Source organism: Dermochelys coriacea, chromosome 22 (assembly GCF_009764565.3).
Source record: "Dermochelys coriacea isolate rDerCor1 chromosome 22, rDerCor1.pri.v4, whole genome shotgun sequence".
Lineage (NCBI taxonomy): Eukaryota > Metazoa > Chordata > Testudines > Dermochelyidae > Dermochelys > Dermochelys coriacea.
Genome location: NC_050089.1, coordinates 17,856,017 through 17,876,058, shown reverse-complemented (window position 1 = coordinate 17,876,058; position 20,042 = coordinate 17,856,017). Strand labels below are relative to the sequence as shown.

The 20,042-nt window shown below is 56.3% G+C and overlaps 1 protein-coding gene across 1 annotated transcript; it reads left to right on the top strand.

The window, feature by feature from the left end:
- The first annotated feature begins 3,248 nt into the window (after positions 1 to 3,248).
- Positions 3,249 to 15,539, top strand: SCN2B (sodium voltage-gated channel beta subunit 2). Its single transcript, XM_038380829.2, has 4 exons — positions 3,249 to 3,526; positions 8,215 to 8,381; positions 9,751 to 9,961; positions 10,647 to 15,539. The coding sequence occupies exons 1-4, from the start codon at positions 3,457 to 3,459 to the stop codon at positions 10,844 to 10,846; spliced, it is 648 nt and encodes a 215-aa protein (XP_038236757.1). The 5' UTR covers positions 3,249 to 3,456; the 3' UTR covers positions 10,847 to 15,539.
- The last annotated feature ends 4,503 nt before the right edge of the window (positions 15,540 to 20,042 follow it).

The following is a 20,042-nucleotide window of genomic DNA, read 5'->3' as shown; positions in this document are numbered from 1 at the left end:
AGCCCCGGCGCTGGGAGTCCTGTCACTACGTGAGACTCTCGGCTTTCATTTAACAAGAGAGCTTCTAGCCCTCATGATTGCAAAGAAAAGCTGGAAAATGTGACCCAAATGCAACCTAAAGGCTTAGACACTTGAAGGCAAAGAAAACAAAACCCAATCCCACATCTCACAACTTTTAAGCCAATCTCATGATTTTGGGGACCCAATTTGTGACTTTTGACTGCGTGGGCCTCGCACTGCTGTCCAATGTTGCCAGCGTGTCAGTTCATAGCAGTTTCCCTGCCTGTCGTGCTGAGTAATGGACTGGTGCCAGCATAAGGGCAAGGAAGGAGGTACTGAGCAAAGCTGGGAGCCTGATCCTGCACAAGTGCTGCTGTCTGCTGAGTCCTGCCTGGCAGGAGGGAACAGGGAACTGTGCACCTCGTTAGTCTGACAAGGAGCCTGCTCCTCAGACACGTGTGCTCCCTGTCTTCTTTATTCCTGAGCTCCTGTGGTTTGACCTCTACCTTGCTCAGTGAAGGTGGCCTCTGCTCAGATGGCCTTAACCTGTTCCTCTTGTTGACACAGCATGGTTCAGGAGGTGGCTTTGATCTCTGTGTAGTAGGGAACACATGGATAAGGGCTCACCCTCCTACATCCTGGGGACCAGGACCCTTGTGCTCCTCACTGCACACGGATCAACACCACCACACGAACTATGCTGTGTAGGACAGGGTAACAGGTTAATGCTGTCCACGGATCAAAGGCCATGTGCTTGCATGATTGGTGGCATCTCACAGGCTGGTTTTCATGTCACAGTTGGGACATGGTGTCTGCATGGAGTCCCATGCCCTGGCTTCTCCCAACACATGTATTCCACGGATGATGTATGAACTCTCACCAGCTTCAGCCGATTTAAAGTCCTTTCCCGTGTTGCTGTAGGCTAGAGCCCCTTTCGGTTCAGAGGCACAGGAGGGGAGGAGCCAGGCGCTACACTGCACACAAGTGACACACTGCCAGGGGGCTGCCCAGCAAGCCTCACTCGCCCACTGGGTGCCTGAGATTCACCAAACTGGGCCCACGTGTTTGGGAATGTGTGCTGTGGGAGTGTTCCCTCCGCTCCCCGGCTGACGAGCCAAAGTGCAGGGCATTACTTGTGGGTCCTTGAGCATCAATTCCCTCCCCATCTACACTCGTTTGTCCCTGGGTGTTAGATTAGATCCCATTCCCTCATCCCGCCCATCAGTGAATTCAGTGCTGGTGAAAAACCGAGGGGCTGGCAGGGTGGGCTAGTTCCAGGTATGGTGGGGGCAGATGCTGGGTGAATGTCCCTATGCTGCTCCCTACCGAGGGAGTGAACGTCTCAGTGGAGCATCAAGACCCTGGAGAGCCCGTCAGCCTGGCTGAGGTTGAGGTGCAAGTTCAGTCTGGGACATGCAGCTGGGAACGCCTTGCAGCCACGTGGGTTGGATGCTCGCCCTGTTCCTGATCCCTCACTACCTGCCCCTTCTGCGCCGGCAGGGAAGAACAGCAGTGAGTGTCATGCTGTCTGGGACGGGGGAAGTGAGCGTGCACCCTTTGCTGCAGCCAAAGCCATTCTCAGAGGCCACGCGGCGCTGTGAATTACCTCTGTCTGGGCTGAGCCTGCTCTCGGCACTGCCCCGAGTCTGCGGCACGTGGAGAGCCAGAGCGGGCTGTGCTCTGCCGGAGAGGTGGGCAAGCTCCATCCACACTGGCTGCAGGAGAATTCTGCCCCCAGAACCTAGGAGAGGGACTCATTGCTGCATGGCCTGTCGGTGAGGCAGCCCCAGACGGGTGTAGCTGATGGTCCCCAGGATGGGTGATGAACAGAGTTCAGACGTGGGCTTGGGCCACAGGAAGCATGATGCAGGTGGCACGAACCTAACTGAGCCGTTAGAGCAGGAGCCCTACACAGACGAGGCCCAAGACTGTAATAGCAAGGGGGGTGCTAGTCAGCACTGGAGCATGGGCAGAGGAGCGTGTGGCGAGCTTGTGTGATGATGGCAGTGTCATTTCTCTGGCCGGGCTCTGTTTTTTCCAACGCTCTGCAGAACAGGGCTCTGAGTCCCAGGCTGGGTCCTGGCTGCGTGGGAGCTGAGTTCCCACATGTGCTTCAGTCTCCACTAGGCGGTGAGAGATTTTCCTGGCAGCTCTTCATGCCAGTGGGTGGCGATCGCAGTGCTCATGTTCCTCTCCAGCCCTTAGCGAAGGGAACTGCATTAGCCCCAGAACTTTCTTCCAGGAAAGCTGCTGCTGCTCCTGCCCCTGCCTCTGCCAACACCAGGGAAACTCCCCTGGGCCTCCCACTCTTAGTAAGAGCCCATACCATGGCTCTGCTCCGGAGATGGCTGCATTGCCTTTGCTGGCTGCTAGGGCCTGTGTCCAGTGGTTTATTGGCTCCTGGGACAGCAGTGCCCAGGGAGTTAGCAGCTGGGTGTGGAAATGGTAATGACAGTGGGAGCTCATTTGGTGGTTTGCAGCCTAGGGCCTGGATGTCACAGCCTCATAATGGAGAAGTGGAGCTGCTGGCTCAGCGAAGAGCATGTTTCCTTTTCCAGCTTTGAGCCAAAACTTTTGTGGGAAAACAAAGAAGGGAAACCCCAGCCTGGCCCTGACCCAGCCCCGTCAGAGGTTTGCCCTACCAGGGGGGTTCTCCTCACCCCACTGCCAAGCAGCTGTTGTTCCAGAGCTCCGGGGTTCCCCTGGAAAGTGTGATTGGCAATCAGGCCCTTGCCCATCTCCTGCCTCCAACCCAACACACTTGCATGAGGTCTGGCAGGAAGTAACTCTCTGCTGTAGGGAAGCCAGGCAGGGCTTGGGAAGCTGTGAGATAACACCTGAAGGTAACTGAGGGCCCACACAAAGTAAGGAATAGTGGGCAGGCCCGCTGGGGGTTAAACTGAGCCCGAACACAGGCTGCATTGCTCAGGTATGTGCTTAGCTAACATGTTATAGTCACCAGAGCACACCGGGAGTCTCTATAGGAGAAATAAACCCTGTGTATTACTTAGTCCAGAAGGTGAAGAGAGACTAACAGTTTGCAATAATACAGCCCTTCCTGCCCTCATCACAGGCACTAACTGGCTCAAGAGGAAACCCACTCCGCTCTTTGATAAGGTGGCAATTTTAAACAGGATCAGGCACCAGAAACCCATCTCAGAGCGCAGAGCAGGAGAGAAGCTGAGAGCATGTTTCTTTGCTTCTGAGGAAATTTTGATGCCCTCCCATGTCCTTTGATGAAATCCACCAACCATAAAATTTACTCCCTTTTTTTTTTTTTAATAGCAGCACCCCTCCAGCCGGCCATATTGGAGGTTGGGAAATAAAGCAGCTCAAAAATTGTGTGTGTCTTGGAAATAACCCAGTGCACTTGAAAAAAAAAAAAGCCAAACAACAGCAACAAAAACCAGCCACAACAAACACCAAAATCTTCGCCATACACAAAGGTGCTTGAAAATGAGCAAGGAGCCTTGGGTTCTCTGGCCCACCTTGTGCCTCACTGGGCTCAGCTTGCTTGTCTCTCTGGGTAAGTTTCTACTGCACATCTTGCATGCAGGCATCCGACAGGGACCCAGCAGCCCAGAGCTGGGGAGCACCATCCTCATTAATGCAACTTCATCACCCCCCAGCATAATCCTGGGGAAGGGACGCGGTGGGAGCGTGAGGGACGGCGGGTCTGGCTGCTGCTGACATGGGAACTGGGGACAGAGAATGGCTAACGTGCAGTGTTTGTTGATGTTACAGATGAGAAAGTAACCTGTCTGTAAAGTCGGCCTCGGGCTTGTGTCTGCATCTCTAAGCTAGCCTGATTAGCTTTCTGCAGTCTCTCCAAGTGCGCCTGCTGCAGGTGGGGTAGTGCCTGGTGCAGGTGGAACAGCTGGGGGTGTTGCTCCTTTGCTCAGATCCGGCAGATTGAAAAGCAAAGTGTCTAACGTGTGTGGTGTGTGTTTTAATGCATTCGAGGGGCTGCCCCTCATTTTGTTGGATGCTGGTGGGGAGCAGGGTGTATGGCGTGTTGGTCTCCGTTGCTTGCCTTTCTGCCCTGCCATGGAGCCAGGAATGTGTGTCATCAGCTTTTTGTTTGTATTGATTCCCTGCAAGCAGGAGACTGTCAGATTAAAACATAAGTAGTGTTCTTGGGGGCAGGGGCTTTGCTTTCAGACAGATTGGGAAATGGAGGATAAAAATGACAGCAACTCCCCATCTTCAACGACTTGGAATCCTGCCTGTCGTTTGCTTTGGAGAGGCTGCGTGTAATGCTGCCTCCCAAGACTGGGGGAAAGGGGTGTAAGGAGACGGGCATATGGGGCAGTGTGGAGATCCGGGAACGAAGCAGTCCAAAGCTATCAGCAGCAGGGAATCAATGGACTCCGCATTAGCAGGGCTTCCGGCAGTGCCTACCAGCTCCGAGGAAGAAGCCCACGTTCCGTGCTCTGATGTTTGCATGGAGAGGAATACAGGTGTTTACACTGAGGAGCTGAATGTGCCACCTGTGTCGTCCCTTGTATCCTCTCCCAGGAGCCCTACACTGTCAGACCTCAGCCAGGTGACTAGTGCGGATGTTGCAACCCCCTCTGCTGACTTCACCGAGAGAGCCCCAAAGGAGACTCTGTATGGTGTCCTCTCTCCCCCGGTCCAGGGGGTGGGGGGGTCATTGGAGGTCGTGCCTCTGAGAACCCTGTGGCCTGACATGCCCAGAGACCTGTGGGGCAAAGCGTGGGGCAGGGCTCCATGTCCCAGCAGGGCAGGTCGCCCTCAGAGTTATCGGACAGGGAAAGGCAGTCTCAGTTCGGGATTCTCGTCCCCATCACTGAGTAACGGTGTTCACAGGCTGGTCAGGGTGTCAAGCTGGGTCCACATGTGCTGAGTCTGCAGCTGTGGCCTGGCCAGAGCCTGCAGCACTGAATGCACCTGGCAAGGTTTTTTCTGACTGGGCGTAAGCTCACTTTGCAACACTGCCCAAGCTCCATGGCAGGTCAGCTCACTGTGCGCTGTAGAGCCGTTGGGAAGACGCCTGCCTGACAACTGCTGGAGCGGCTGCTGTAGTAGCTGGAGCGGTGCAGGATGCTCTGTGCTAAGGTGCTGTACTTACCATCTCCAGCTTCCCCCTCCCAGTCAACATGGATCCACTGGGCCTTGTGCTAGGGATTCTTTCCTCCCTCCCCCTCTCCAAGAGGCTGGGGCTGAGGCTCTTCCCACAGCCTGGCATTCAGCCAGCAGGAATCACTCCCCAGGGCACATCTCCTGCCCGGGCTGGCTTTCCCTAGCACTCACCATGGTGCTCTCTGAGCATCCCTCTGGCAGCACAGCTTGTCGCAGCAGCCCTGACTTGAACTGGCCTGGGTTGGGTTTGTATGTGGTGTGTGCTGTAGGGTATTTAGCTACGGAACTGCTATGGCTTCAGTTTTTGCGTACGGCACCTTTAAATCTTTAAAAGCGCCATCTGCAGAAGAAGGAACCATTTCCAAAGGCATAGGCTCAGAGGAGACTGCCCGCCCCATGGTGCTCAGCTCTTTCGGCTCTCCCCTTCGCTGCAATCTGTCAGCTCTAGGGCTTCTCTTCACATGTGGGATTGAGATGCCAGGGCTCAGGTTTGGATCTCGCTTTTCTAAACTCTGTTCAAAGGAGCTTCTCAGCCTTCCCCAGAGCAGTAACCTGGAAGGATGTTATAGGGTTGCTGATTTGGTATCTCATAGTGATCAAATGTGCTCATCTTACAAGACGAAAGGTTTTCTAGCTGCCACTGCTGCAAACCCAGCTGTGCCCTGCCTCTCGCCCCAGCATCAGAAACTAACCGGAAGGGAACAAATTAGGTGGCTCAGCTACAACAGGATCTCGGTCAGCAAGTTCTCGCCACACGGTGTCATGGTGAGAGTTCAGCGACAACAATGTTTAGAACAGCAGTTGAAGCCGAGATGATCCCGCATTGTCAGAAAGGCCGTGCTCAGCCTAGGCAAGCCTGCTGCCTGCTACCCACATGCAGCCCTTTCCCATGAACCCTGGCCTGTTTCTGGGTTCCAAGGACGACTCTTAGTGACGCTGCCCTGGCCCCGTGTGTGGTCAGGTGGGGTCCCCAGCTCTGTGGGCCGCGGCAGCTCGTGCAGGGTACTGATGGGGAAGGCTGCAGAGACCCAGCTTTCCGTGTGGCTGAGCCAGGCACCCCCCTGCTGAGCACAGCCCAAGGGGGCCAAGGCGCCTTGGCAGAAACGCCTGGCAAAAGCCTGCAGCTGCAGGTGCTGAGCGGCTCCTGTCCTGCACCAGCCAGAAATGCCATGAGTCAGACCCTCCTGCTGGGGCTGTGTCCTGGGGGAAGGGGCCCCTGCTTCTTCTTGCACAGAGTCTCCAACTCCCCCACTGTGATGGGGTGCTGATCTGGCTGCCTCAAGCATTGCAAATGTGGGAGGGGCATATGAATCTGCTGCTGGCTCAGCCGTGCTTGAGACCGCATGTGTGTCAGTCTCCATGGAGCAGGTCTCTGCAGCACCAGGCCAGGCCTCATGCTGCAGCCGGGAAGGGGAACTTGGGCCTGGTGGCCCGTTCAGCCCTGGGCCTCTGCTGAGTGGGTTGGGGGTGCATTTCTGTGATCCTTATGCTGAACCACGACCCACCTGCTCATTACACCAAACCCCTCCCCTTGCGCACTGAACTGGGGTGTGCTGCCCAGTGGGAAAGGCCCAAGCCCTCCCCCACACTTTAGCTCCTTGGCCCCTTTCCTGCAGCCTCTTACCCTCTGCTTAACTTCTCAGTGTTCATGTAGCTTGGCCCGGTGGGAACGCTGCCAGCTGGGCTCTGCCCCACAGCACAGCCGGACTCGCTCCCCAACCAGAGCTGAGAGCAGCAGGGACGAGAGCAGAGGATCCACCTGGTCCCAGAGCCATCAGATGGCATCAGCTCCTGATTGCTCCCAGCACAGCCCTGGACCTGCAGGCGCTCTGGGGAATTCTGTGGGGATCCTGCCCTTACAGGCCTGGCAGGGGGAGCTTTAGAGCAGGACGGGCGGGGAGGGTCAGAAAGGAGGAGTGAGCAAGCACAGGGGAGACAAGCAGATTTGGCCCTGCTGTGAGCAGCATGAGCCATTGTGGTCTCTGCTCTCCCCAGTCTTGGATTTGGCCAACAGAGTGGGTGGGAGCCAGGGTGGGGCTTGACAAGGTGATTGAGGTGGGGGGCGCAGGGAGGGAGGGAGGTGTAAGGGAGTGGGGAGCGGGAGGCAGAGGGAGCTCCATGCCATGCTGCCCCAGGGCTAGTTTTCTGCCCCCTGAGCTGTGTGTGTTAATCTCTCCATTTCTGCACTGCAGCGTGGGCTCCACAGCAGAAACCAGCTCTGTCCCCTCTCTGCCTGCAGGAACATCTGGCAGCTCGGCCTCTTTACTGCCAGCCTGAGAGTGTTGCTCAAACACCAGCTAAGGGGGGAAATAAAGTGAATCTGCATTTTCCCCACAGCCCCCAGAGGCCAGTGCTGGCAAGGGGCTGGTCACTCGTCCAGTGCGTCCTGCCTGGAATGAAATCTGATGAGTGCAGCCATAAATTTCCCCAGTGGATGTGGCACTGAGCCCTGCACAACTAATGCTGCATCCAGGCCTCTGCATAGCTCATTCAGGCCTCTGCATCACAAACCTGATTTAAGTGTCCGTGAAAAGAGTTCACCTGAAGTCAGTGCTGAGTGGGGAAGGGCCGGGAGAGATCACAACGCCTGCAGTGCAGTTGGGGGGCAACGGCGCATGGGGCTGTGACAGGTTGCTAAACCAGGCAAGAGGTTTGGGTTCAAATCCCATGTAGATGGGTTATCCCACTATCCCATACACACAGCCTCTCTCTAGCAAAGGACTAAGGCAGGTCCTTTCAGATCAGCTCTCCCTATGGGGCAGACAGGCCAGTCTGGGATCAAGCTGTGTCTGTCCTTTGTGTCGAAGTCATCGGGTATGTTATTACCCTGCCACTGACGAGGGGGGGGCTGAGAGGTCAGTGCAATGCTGTGGGCTGATTAGCGTCCCTTGGAAAAGCCCCTTTTCCTATGACAGTCCAGAGTGCCACAGCACCCGTGATATGTGTGTTCTGTTTACCTGCCGGTCTCTCTGCCCCCCGGGCAGTTCTGCCAGCAGGCCAGGCCTATAGCCCCCAAGGGGTGGGACAGACTTTAGCGCTTGCAATTTTCAGTGCTTGTTCACTTCTTCCTTTCTTCTCCTCCCTCCTGTTTCATTCCTGTCTTCTCACCAGCACCCTGTGGGCTGGGCATGGAGATCACGGCACAATCTACCATCAGTGCCTTGAATGGCACATCCGTGCGCCTTCCCTGCACCTTCAACTCCTGCTACAAAGTGGAGAACAAACAGTTCTCCCTGAACTGGACATACCAGAGATGTGAGAAGTGCAGCGAGCAGCTGGTAAGTACCTCCTGTAGGGGGTTGAGGGCCCAGCCCTGAACCATCAAACATCATGAGCCAGGCCCCCCAAAATCATGACTGGCTTAAAATCATCAGATTTACCAAAATACTAACTTGGGGCTCTCATCTGCTTTCGGAGCCGGCAGGGTCTCGTTTTCAAACTTTTTTCTGCACCAGGTGGGCTGGGAAGTTCCTGCCTTAAAAAAGGGGAAAGAAAGCTGAGATTCTCCTGCCCTGGCGACTCCAGGAGCTGGGCTTTTAAGGAAAACCCCAAATGTCACTTGGCTTGCTATAAAATTTCAAGAGTTGGCGACACAGATTCGAGTCCCACAACCCTGTTTTGCAGGTCCCACTGCTGACTGGGGCCCACTCTGAGGCCTTGTCTCAATGTGTGCTCAGGGGAAGCTCCAGTGACTCTGCAGGTAAATGCTGCAGCTCTGTCCTGTGTAGACACTGTCTGCGCTGACAGGAGGTGTTAACCCTGAGAGGCAGCAGCCAGGTTGATGGAAGAATTCTGTCGCCCTAGCGCTGTCTACACCAGGGTCAGGTCGGTGTAGCAACATCTCTCGTGGGGGGAGAGGGGGAGATTTTCACACCGCTTAGAGACGTAGCTATGCTGATGTCAGTTCCTAGTGTAGTCCAGGCCTGCGTAAGGACTGAGTAGAAAGAGAGCAAGGCCCCAGGCTTTGATCCTGAGCGCGTTCCCGGAGGATAAAGGGGAAGGAAGGACACACTGAGTGGGGGAAGGTGTGGAAGGACGGGGATTGCTGGGTCTATCCAGGTACCCAGATCCAACTCCCGTGTGAATATTAAAGCCCTCTGTGTCTGGAGGGAATGTCCCATTTCCCGGGAGGTGGCCGCTGCTCAGGCCAGCTGCACGTAAGTGGGAGCGGGTGGGACTAGCTGGAAACGAGGCAGAAGAGGGCAGAGATGAAGGACTCTGTCCATGTGCTGAGTGGCTGGCTGGACCCTTGGTTTGCTTAAACTTTCCTGCTATGGCTGAGGCAAAGCCCAGGCAGAAGACAGCCATGAGTCACCAATGCCCTGGCCCCGGCTGGCAGCCTTGCTCCCAGTGCCCTGACCCAGGGTGGCCACTCTCAGCCCGTGATACCAAAGGAATCCCTCCTGTTCCCGCTGGCAGGCCCAGGACCCTGTAGCTCTCAGGGGAGCTGTGTGATTGTCCCAGGGCAGGGTGATCCCAGCGACGCTAGGGGAGCCGTGCTTTGTGTGGCGTGTGCCTCAGGGAAAGGAGGAGAGGTACTGTGGTCTCCGACTGGCCCCCCAGGTCTGGCCAGCTGAGGTCTGTGGGCACCAGCAAGGGTGTAGCACCCCCTGCGTTCTCACTGCCCCGCCCCCTGTCTCTGCCCAGTTTCTGCAGTTCCGGATGAAGATTGTGCACTGGCGGCTGGATCGCTTCGGGAATAGGGTGGAGTTCACCGGAAACCCCAGCAAGAACGACGTGTCCTTCACCCTCCACCAGGTGCAGCTGGAGGATGAGGGCACCTACAACTGCTACGTGATGAACCTGCCTGACAGGCACCGGGGCCATGCCCGCATCTTCCTCAAGGTCATCACCGAAGGTGGGTGTGCAGCTGGCTTTGGCCCAGCTCGACAGGAGAGGGCCGCTTGGGGGGGGGGGGGGCGCTGTTTTATATTGAACGATGATGGAGACAGCAGAGGCCAGAGCTGGCACAGTGTAAATGTGCAGGCTGCTCTGCCCCACGCTGCCCTGCCCCTCCGTCCCAGCCCGCATCCCACAGTGGCTCCAGCTCGCCAGGCTGATGGGAAGTTTCAGTGCGGACTCGGGCTCGTTTGGCTGGTGACTGTCACCAAGGTGGCCAGGAAGTGAACCCCAGCACTGTCCCTCCTCAGACAGTTACTTCAGGGTCTCCAATCAAGGAAACCACCCAACCCCCCCATCCTAGCATCAGCTGGCTGTGGGGCTGGTCCCAGTGCGCCCTCCCCCCACAGGCCATGTGGCAGTGCCCGCCGTGGCCCGTGTGATTAACGTGGCTACATGGGGGCTTGCTCCTCCCATCTCCAGGCCATGCCTCTCAGCACATCCCTGATTTCCACCCATGGCCTGTCTGTGTGTGGGGCCCTGCACAAGTTTTCTCCCATCAGACCCCACATAAGGTGGGGCAGGGCCTGGATTTGCCAACTTGGGTCCCATTGGTGCTGGCAGGAGGTGCCTGGTTTCCCTGCTGCTCAGACTCCCTCGTCCTCACAGCCTCTCTCCTCACCTGGTCCGTTCTGTCTCTGCAGTGCCCCCGGAGCGCGACTCCACGGTGGCTGTTATCGTGGGAGCCTCGGTGGGGGGCTTCCTGGCCGTGGTGATCCTGGTGCTGGTAATCGTCAAGTGCGTGCGGAGGAAAAAGCAGCAGAAACTGAACACAGATGACCAGAAAACGGAGGAGGAAGGGAAGACAGACGGTGAAGGGAACCCTGAGGAGGGCACCAAGTAATGGCCCCCTCTCCTTTTCCCCTGTACAGTGTGACCCCTCATGTGCTTCTCCAGAGCACGGATTTCAGACTCCCCAGAATTACTGAGTATCCCTCATCTACGTAACCGGGCCTGACCCCCAGGAATCCAGGCTTCAGCGGGGCCTGGGGAGAAGACTGCTGCACGCCTGGCCTGGGCTAGGGCTGGGCGGAGATGGGTGAATTACCTGAGCCTAATGCACCTGTCCCCTGCACCAGGCTGCCGTCTGCTCCCACCCACCTCTCCCTACGAGCCAAGAAGAGCCCTGAGTGCCAGGGCACTGCCCAGGGCAGGGGCTGGAGCAATCCAGAGGCTGTGGCTGAGAGGGAGGGAGATGGAGCTAGGGGAGAGGGAGGCAGGACTTCCCTGAGAACCGTGCAAGCGGGGAGAGAGTAGTGGCTTTGGGGAGGAGAGAGGGCTGCAGCCTCTCAGCATGATGGGCAATGGAGCTGGGGAGGGGGGTCCAGCAAGCCCTTCTGCCCTAGGCTCTGGCACTGGTGTGAGATGTTAGTGTGCTGGCCAGGGGGAAGATTCCTGTGAAGGCCAGAGGGTTCTCCTGTGTCTCCTATTCATGGCAGAGCCTCGAGCACAGGGGACCCTTTGCTATGTCAAGTAATCTGGTCGATCTCCCTGGAACCCCTCGAGCTCCGTCACCATGGGCCAGTCTCCTCCCCAGGCCCTTCTGACCTGCTCCCATCCATAAAGGCACCCGGCTCCTATCTGAACTTTGTAATGGGCATTAACAGGGCACCAGCGTTATGGGAAGGCAGGGGGTGCAGCTCCTCTGTCGGGCAGGGGCACGGGAGCAGAGGGCATAGCACCAATGTTGGGCAGGCGATTGGGGGCAGTGGGCGTAGTGCCTCTGTCGGGCGGGAGGGTGGTGGGGGCAGTGCCTCCGTCAGGCAGAGGGACGGGAGCCATCGGGCAGGGGGGACAGGGAGGCGGTGCAGGCAGTGCCTCTGTCCGGCTGGAGGACAGGAAGTTGACAATTCAATGGAGGTGCCTGTGTTTTCTAGCTGGTTATTTTCTCATCCTTGGCAGGGATTGACACAGTCTAATTTGTTGCCTCATCTCTATCCTGGCCAAGGCACGTAAAGGAGAGCCGGGAAGTGTGGGCGTGGGACAGTTCGCCATGTGGTACTGCAGGCTGGTCCCAGGCACCTCTTGCTAACTGCCATGAGGCCTTGGCATTGGGACATCCCTGTCCACCAGGGACTCCTTGAGGACTCCTTGCCGCCTCCTCTTTTTAGCCAGCAACTCCCTCTTGGAAGCAAATGGGAAACTCTGGGCAAATGCCAGCTCTGATTCTTGTGCCCCAGGAAATGAATTCTGAGCAAGCCTTGCCTTCACTGCCATGCGCTGGTGGGCGAAAAGCCACTGCCGAATTGCCAAGAATATAGTAACTGCAGAAGCCCACTGCAGAGAGATCGTTCCACTGCTAAACAGAGCCATGGAAGCATTACAGACAGGGACCTCCAGGAGGGGGGATGTCCATTTTCTTCTCTTCCGCTCTTCCCCCCACCCCCCATCCCCAAATTGCAAATGTAAGCCTGCTCCTGGCTTCCCTTGTAGGTGAGCAGAGAGTCTGGGCTGCCCCCAGGGAGGGAGTGGGATTGCGCTAGGGGAGTGATTGGAGACTATTGTCCCCGGGCTGTGCACTGGCAGGGGGTTCGTGTTTTAAACATTCATGTGATAGGCAGGGGAGGGCCTGGCTTGGGTCCCTCAGGCTGTGAGTGCCAGAGCTGGCCATAGGGGGCTTACCCCAGGGATAGAGACCTGACTACCTGGAGCCCCAGTGAAGTCTCTTTATGCGCAGACCCTTCTGAGCACAGTGGCTCTGCGGCATGCTGGCGTGGGGCTGTTTCTGGTAGAGGGAGAAAGGCAACCATGCCAGGGTCCACAGGGCGGCTGGATTAACATTTGGCCTTGGAGAAGAGGGGAGCCGTATCTTTGCCTGCATTCATGCTCGTTACCAACCCTTCACAGACCATCCAGCATCCCAGGGCCCGGCCTCTGAGCCTGCAGTTGATTTTCCATGGGCCGGATCCCAAGGGCCTGATTCTCTGCCTGCGCAAGGACTGGAAACAATGCTGTCAGGCTCTGGGTTTATGCTTCCTAGGCGGAAATACTGACCCATTTTGTTTGCAGTCAGTGCGTGGAGAGGACTCTGCAGGGGTTGGCATGGGCTGAGCATGGGCCAGGGAGCCTGGAACTCTGCATGGCAGCCATGGCTCTGGCAGATGCCCTCTGTAGCCCTGGGGCAGCTGTTACTTCCCCTCTTTCTCCCTCAGCTTCCCTGTATGTTACAATCGGGTAACAGCCCTGCCTCCCCGGGGGCTGTGGGGCCCAGTCACCACGTCCTGCTGCGAAGCGGGGAACGTGGGGTCACGCTGTCGACACATTTACTCCTCTTGTTAATGTCACCTGAACACGCTGCTATGGGCTGTGCCTTTGCCTTGCCTTCTCCGGCAGGGAGATACAGTGCGAGGAGAAGCAGAGGCTTTCTGGCAGGTGGCCCTGGGCTGCAGTAGCTATGGGGCTGTTTTGTCCCCAGTCGTTGCTAGCCAGATGATGCCCATCAGCCTGTGCACTGGTGCTGAACTCTGCTGCTTTGGTGTGGCTTGCTGCAAGGCCTGCTCAGCATAGTGGAGGAAGTGTGTAGCCGTATGCGTCCGAGTCCATATTTGGGCCCAGGCAGCTGAGCCAAAGTTGCTGGCTTTGTTACATTTCCCGCGGTGGGTACGTCTGATGGAAAATCTCATGCTGATGCCTGTAAAATTGACCTCGCTGAGTGGGGTGAGGGCGGGAGGACCCTGTGGGCTGCTGTTGGAAAGATTTCCAGGGCAACAGTGGGGCCAGGGTGGGGCTGGCCTCTGCTCTCCTTGAGCAACAATGTGATGCAAAACCTGCCTCTTCCAAACTTCCTTAGGAGCAAAGGACAATGTGCCACTGCCAAGTCAATACACTGCCAGTCAGCCCAGCGGGGCGGCATCCTTGCAGGTCCCTTGGGAACCTGCCCTGCTCTGCTTTCCCTGCCTACTTCTGCAAGTGGGGGGTGCTCGGTCTCAGCTGCCAGAATTTCTACGGCTTGCTGGGACGGAGCCTGTTCCTCTTCCCTGCCCTGTGCACAGTGGCTCCACAGCAGCCCAGCCCAGCTGGGTGAGTTTGCTAGGGGGCTGTTTGTTTATTAAAGACCTTACGTACCCACTGGCTGGAACAGCACAGGTGCTGTGAATGGGCAGATTCACTTCCACAGGGGGCTCTGGCTGGGTCCCAACCTTCTGTGCACCATTCTAAGTGCATTGGATTGTGGGAGGTAACGTGGGCTAGAGCAGGGGCTGGCGGGGGGACCAGAACTCCTGGGCTCTATGTCTGGCTCTGCCGCTCTCCCGGGTACTGTGGGTGTCAAAGGGGGATTAGGAGGCCTGCCTCACAGGGGTGGTTGGGGGTTGTGTCCTGATTGTGTGCGAAGCTCCTGGGGCCCCTCGATGAGAGGGGCTAGAGAACGGCAGCGTTGGAGCCGTTGTCGGAGGATAACAACGGAACCGGGAGATTGGAACTCCAGGCTGTTAGCGATGCTGGACGCAGGTGGGAGGAACTGGCTCAGGAGCTCTCCCCCTGCCAGTTCAGACCATGGGGGGACCTGTCTCTTCATTTGAGGGGCCCCTTCTCCTTGACCACCCAAGTTTATTCCCCTCTAGCTGCCAGTCCCCATCACGCACACTTGCTCCCTGCCAGGGCGGTAGCAATGCATGGAACCCCCTGGGGCCGCTGCTGCACGACCTGGGACCCATGGTCACTACGTTTCCCTGGGGCAGGGGCTGGCGGGAGCTCAGACCTCCTCTAGGGGGCTCTGCAGTGCCACCCACATAGCCCTTGGCCTCGACTCTTTGCCCTCCGCCAGCGTTCCTGGCACCCCCATCTCTGGAGCCTAGACTTAGCCACAGCGGTCTGGAACATGCGGTACTGTATTGGTGCTGCGGGACATGCTGTCGCACCCAGGAAATGAAGGGACAGAGAAGTATTTGCAGTGGGGAAGTCACCTCCTAGAAGCCTGTGTCCATTTCCTGGCTCTGAACCCTCATGGCTTTCCAGCGGGGATTTTGCATTTCCTCCCTCTGTCCCCGTGCTCTGCCTTGCTATGCATTATCATCAGTTATGTGTAAAGTCTGAATGCACTATTTATCTCCAGACTGTTGTGTGGCTTCCCAGTCTCTGTGGGGCTTCCACTGCCACACAACCACCCAGGTCTCATAATCTCTCATCCAGTTAAAAAGGCACACAGAGGAGAGCCAGCTGGAAGGCAGGTTCTCTTTGGACCAGCGCCTGCTCCAAATTTGGGATGAGAGGATCCTCCTGGGACAGAGTGTGAGTCTTTTGTGGCCAAAGATCTTTGACTTTGGAAAACATCTCACTACTGATCTTGTTTCTGCCTTTTATTTCCTGCACACATTGTTCTTAGATTGCAATTTGCCAATGAGTTTACAGAATACACAGTGTAGGTCTATCTCTGTATAAATATATACTCGTGAAGGCATTGTTACAGGTAGTGTGTCTTTCGTTTTGGTTTTGTATCTTCTGATCTAGTTGGCCAGATCTGATGATCTCACCAAAGCCTGCGTGCAGAACGTTTCTATTGCTCTTTGTACATTTCAAAGCAAAATAAACCCTCCCCCCAAATATCAGATTCTGCTGTGAACATTTTTGGCTGCTGTTTGTTGGGGATGGGGGGCGGGGGTGTGTGTGTTTGCCACTGTCTCTGATGATGCTTTGACCCAGATGAGCTGGCTCAGCCTGAGCCTTCAACGTTACCGTCTGGCTACAGGAATAAAAACAAAATACACACGTGTCTCCTGACAGTGTGTGGCTGGTCTCCTTCTGTGGGATGTGGGTTGCCAAGGGAAGAGAGAGGACTGGGTAGTTCATATGTCTACACTTGGGAGTTCCTTAATAACAAGGCCCAGAGACCGGATGGAGAGGGACGTACGTAGGGAGTTGCTTGCACCATCTGACAGTCACATGTCGGGGTTTAAATGGTATTTCACTGGTGCCTAGGTCTGTGGTTGCCCCTCTGCATGACGGGTGAACCTCATCCTAAGCCCCAAAGTCTAGTTCCTGGAGGCATAAGGGTCTCAGTTCAGCAAAGTGCTTGAGCACATGTGCTTAGGTCCATCACTATTCAGCAAAGCACAGGCTCACATGCTTGCCTTTAAGCAAGACCTTGAATCTCATTGACGTCAATGGGAGTTAGGAAGGTGCTTAAAGTAAGCATGGGCTTACGTGCTTTGCTGAGTCAGGGCCTAGACCAGCAGGTGCAGCGGAGGGACAGAACGAGAGGGATTGCCCTCCCTGGCGAGGCCAGGGCAAGCTCTGCTAGCCGTCAGCATCAGCACTGGCTTGTCTGCAGTCGACCAAGTGTGGAGACCATGTGCCTGTGATCTGGCTTCAGTGCTGACAGAGGGCTTGTAAGAATCCCACCAGCCCCCTCCTGCTCTTGCCTCCTCCCCTTTGGAAAGGAAACACAGCCCCTGGGCTTTGGTGAGCAGGATTACTGGTAAAGAAAGGCAGGATGTGACCACACAGAGCCCTGATACTGCCTGCTGCTTCACTCTCCTCGCAGTGGGCCCAAACCTGTGCGGTGCTGCACACCCTCAGCCCACTGATAGCACTGGTGCTCAGCACCCCGCCGCAGCAAGAGCTACTGTTTTACAACGAGTCACTTGTTTTTTAACCCTCACATAGAGCCGTCAGGGGTGAGTTGGGCAGAGGGTCGCCCCCAAGCTGGGCCTGGGGCAGGAAGGGGCATTTGCAAAAGGGTGCTAGCCCACCTGCTGCAGCGCTGCTGGGAAGGGCAGACCCTCCCCTTGGAATGGAGACAGGCAGCCTCTGCTGGGCTTTAAAATACATTAATCAATAAAAGTGCAGTGACAGGCAGAGCCACTGGGCGGGACAGTGCCACCAAAGGAGGAAAAATGTCACATGCTATTCTGATCTCAGGAATCAATCTGTTCCTCTCTGTGTCCTTCTGCTGGGCTGCTGAGTCACAAGGGCAGCCAGTACAGCCACACCTGGCTTGTTAGCACTTGGACAGGAGGTGTCAGGCAAAGCCGTGCCTCCCACACCAACACGCTTGTGTGTCTGCAGCCAGTGGGTGGGCATGGGTAGACGTGCACGTGCACCTAAATGTGTATGTAGGGTAGTGTGTGTGTATGTGTGACACTGTGGGGTTGTGTGATTGTATGTACATGCATGATTTTGTGTGTGTGTTCATTTGCACATGATATGTGTGTGGGTATAATAGGGCATGTGCGCACACACGATAGGGTGCATATCATGGAGTGGGGTTAGTAGCTAATGCCTGAAGTTGGCATGATACAAACCCTTCCCAAGTGCCCTGATTTCAGCCTCTCATGCAGCGAGGCGGCAGGGGATTTATATGCTAACAGGCCAAAGGCATTAGAACACAGCCCTGTGACTAGCCAGGCCTGTGTGCATGCCATGCTCCCCTCTGCTATTGCTGCCAGCCACAGGTTTCCTCCACCACAGAGCCACACTGCCAGGATGCTCCCAGCTCCTGCTGTCCCACCAGCCAGGGAGTGAGCCAGGGCAGGGTGGGTAGCTGACAGGGCCTGGCAGCTCCTTTGCCATGCAGGAGGCCCTCCCACCTGCTGGCAGCTGCGGTTGTGCCAGTGCAGGGAGGGGACGCTGCACAGTGGCTGGGGTGTGCTGTGGGGAGCAGTGCGGATGCCTGCATCCGGGCTGGGGGACCCAAAGGGCACAGTCACCTGGGGTGGATTCCCCATGTCACAGCAGCAGTTTCTCAGGAGCTCACCTCCCCTGCCCTCACATTACCCTGTACGACAGCAACACGCTCCCCCCTGCCCTTGTCTGGCAGGTGCAGCATCCAGCCTGCTCAGACATAACAGCGTTGCCCCCCCCGCCCCCCCACCGCTGCTTGGCCAGGCTTTGCTACAGAATGGCTGCTGCCTGCCCACCCCTCCCGCCGAGACAGCCATTGCCTATGAAGTGTGCTGGGCGGACACTAAGGAGTTCCCTGTTCCCTTGTGCAGGCAGTGCCCGGTGAGGGCTGCTCCATGGGGTGTGACCCTCCCCGGCTTCCCGGGGAGCTCCTTACACACTGTGGGGCCAGGCATTGCCAGTGAGTGGTTCCACACAGACTGCTCCCGTGCCCAGCCTAGGCCCCTTTGCGACGCGGTTGCTGGCTGTGCGAGGCTCCCCCTGAGTGGTGAGGGCCCAGGCTGTCCCCGTGGTTACCTGTGTCGGATCTCACCTGGTACAGATCCCACCGTCAGGCTTCCCATGGCACTGTCCATCCCTGTCTCTGCCACCCTCTCTATGGTTCAACACCCCTCGAAGATGCTGGGCTTTAGGATCCCTGTTGGTTCGTGGCTTGTGGTTTGAAATGGCCCCTGGTGTGGCAGGGCTGGGGTAGCCGGGGGTTAGTTGTTATGATCTTGATAGCAGAGATGAGGAAAAACAATCAGAACAACGTGAATGGAATCAGCCTCCCTCAGAGCTGGAGCCAGAGCCTGGCCCAGGAAACCCTGCTTTCAAGCAAGGCAGGGCAAGAACTGCTGCATGTAGGCCTGGGTCACCATGGGCTCTGTGGGACCCCAGGGCACACACACGCACTAGGCTGGCTATGTGCTCGGCATGCAGGGCGTGCCAGGCTGGGGTCATACGAGGGAGTCATCCTGGCCAGGAGCTTCCCTCCGACAGCAGGCAGATGCCTCGGCGGGTAGCACAGAACGCTGAGCTGAAAGCAGTCCCTGATGGAGAGCGTATGTCATGCCAGACTATCCGTCATGCCCTCTAGCCTTGGCCATCACTTTTTTCCCTGGTCTCTGACGTTCCCCACCAATTATTCATGGAGCAGCTTTTCTCTCAGTTGCTGAATCAGCATCAGCAAGATGCTAAGACAGGATGCAGCCCAAGGAGCAGAGCTGCTTCTGCCATGCTGCCTGCCTCCGGTGGACTCAGGGACTCCCTGGTGCCTCCATGCTCTGGTGGCCTGCAGCCACCCAGCAAAGCCCAGGCCAGTGTAATGTGGTTTCTTGTGAGTGCATTGTCCCTGTGCTCCATAGAGCCCCAGCAGGGAGTCCAGGCTCCATAAGATGCAGGGAATTGTGAAAGCCACAGCCATGAACCTGGCTAGCAGCAGAGGGAGAAGTGTTGACTAGACACTTTGCTAAAGGCCCCTCGCTCATTTTGGCAGCTTTGAGAGCAGGTGCATTGCTGTTTGTGCAGATGGCATGCCAGTCCCTGCAGCTGCTCCTTGCCTCTCCCTAGCTCCCTCCTTCCCTTTCCTGTCCCATTTGTGACCTTGAGAACCAGTCTTTGCAAGTATAAGAGGAGAAAGGCACGTGGAGAGATGAGGGAACAGGAGCACTGCTCTCTACATTGCTGCTAGAGATTCAGGCCTGATTAAATTCAGAGGATGGGGATACAGTGGGGCTTCAACCCCAGGTTCAGGTAATTCATATTCCTCAGCAGAGAATTAATTGGTTATTATTTAAACTGGAAACCTCCATTATTATCTGGAGCAGAATTAAAGGGTCATCCCATGTTCTGGCTACAAAAGCAAGTTGTAGGAGCATAGATGTCCCAGAATAACTGACCCCTTTAAGAGGGAGCAGGGTTCACTGCACCTGTGACTGATTACCTGCTACTCAGCTGGGCTCAAGGAAAGACACCTGGGCCCTATACTGGGGTAGCAGGAGAGGAGAAAGGTGTTTACTGACTTCCTGCATCTCAGAGAGATGAGGATGCTGTAGAAAACAAGAAGACCCTAAGTAACCAGTAGAAGACTGGTAAACAGAGCAGGGGAAGGATGTTTACATGTAGACCTCAGTTCAGGGAGGTGAGCAAAAGAATTGCATAGAGATGCTTAAATGAAGGAAGTAGCCTAGAGCCCAGAAATGTAGGCCCTAGGAGAAGAGGGCTGTGCACCCCCCTGAACTGAAGGGGAGAGGCTGGGGGCCAGAGACTTTATTTCAACTTTTTTTGGACTTAATGAAGTAGAAATCCAGAAGTGGGATTTTCTTGTTGCCTTTGCACTGTGTGGAGTTCTTAAGTGGTCCTGCAAGTAGGGAATGTGAGGCAGAGTGCTGCAGAGCCATCTGTAGCCAGCTGGGGGTTCCTTTGGATAGTGGGATTGA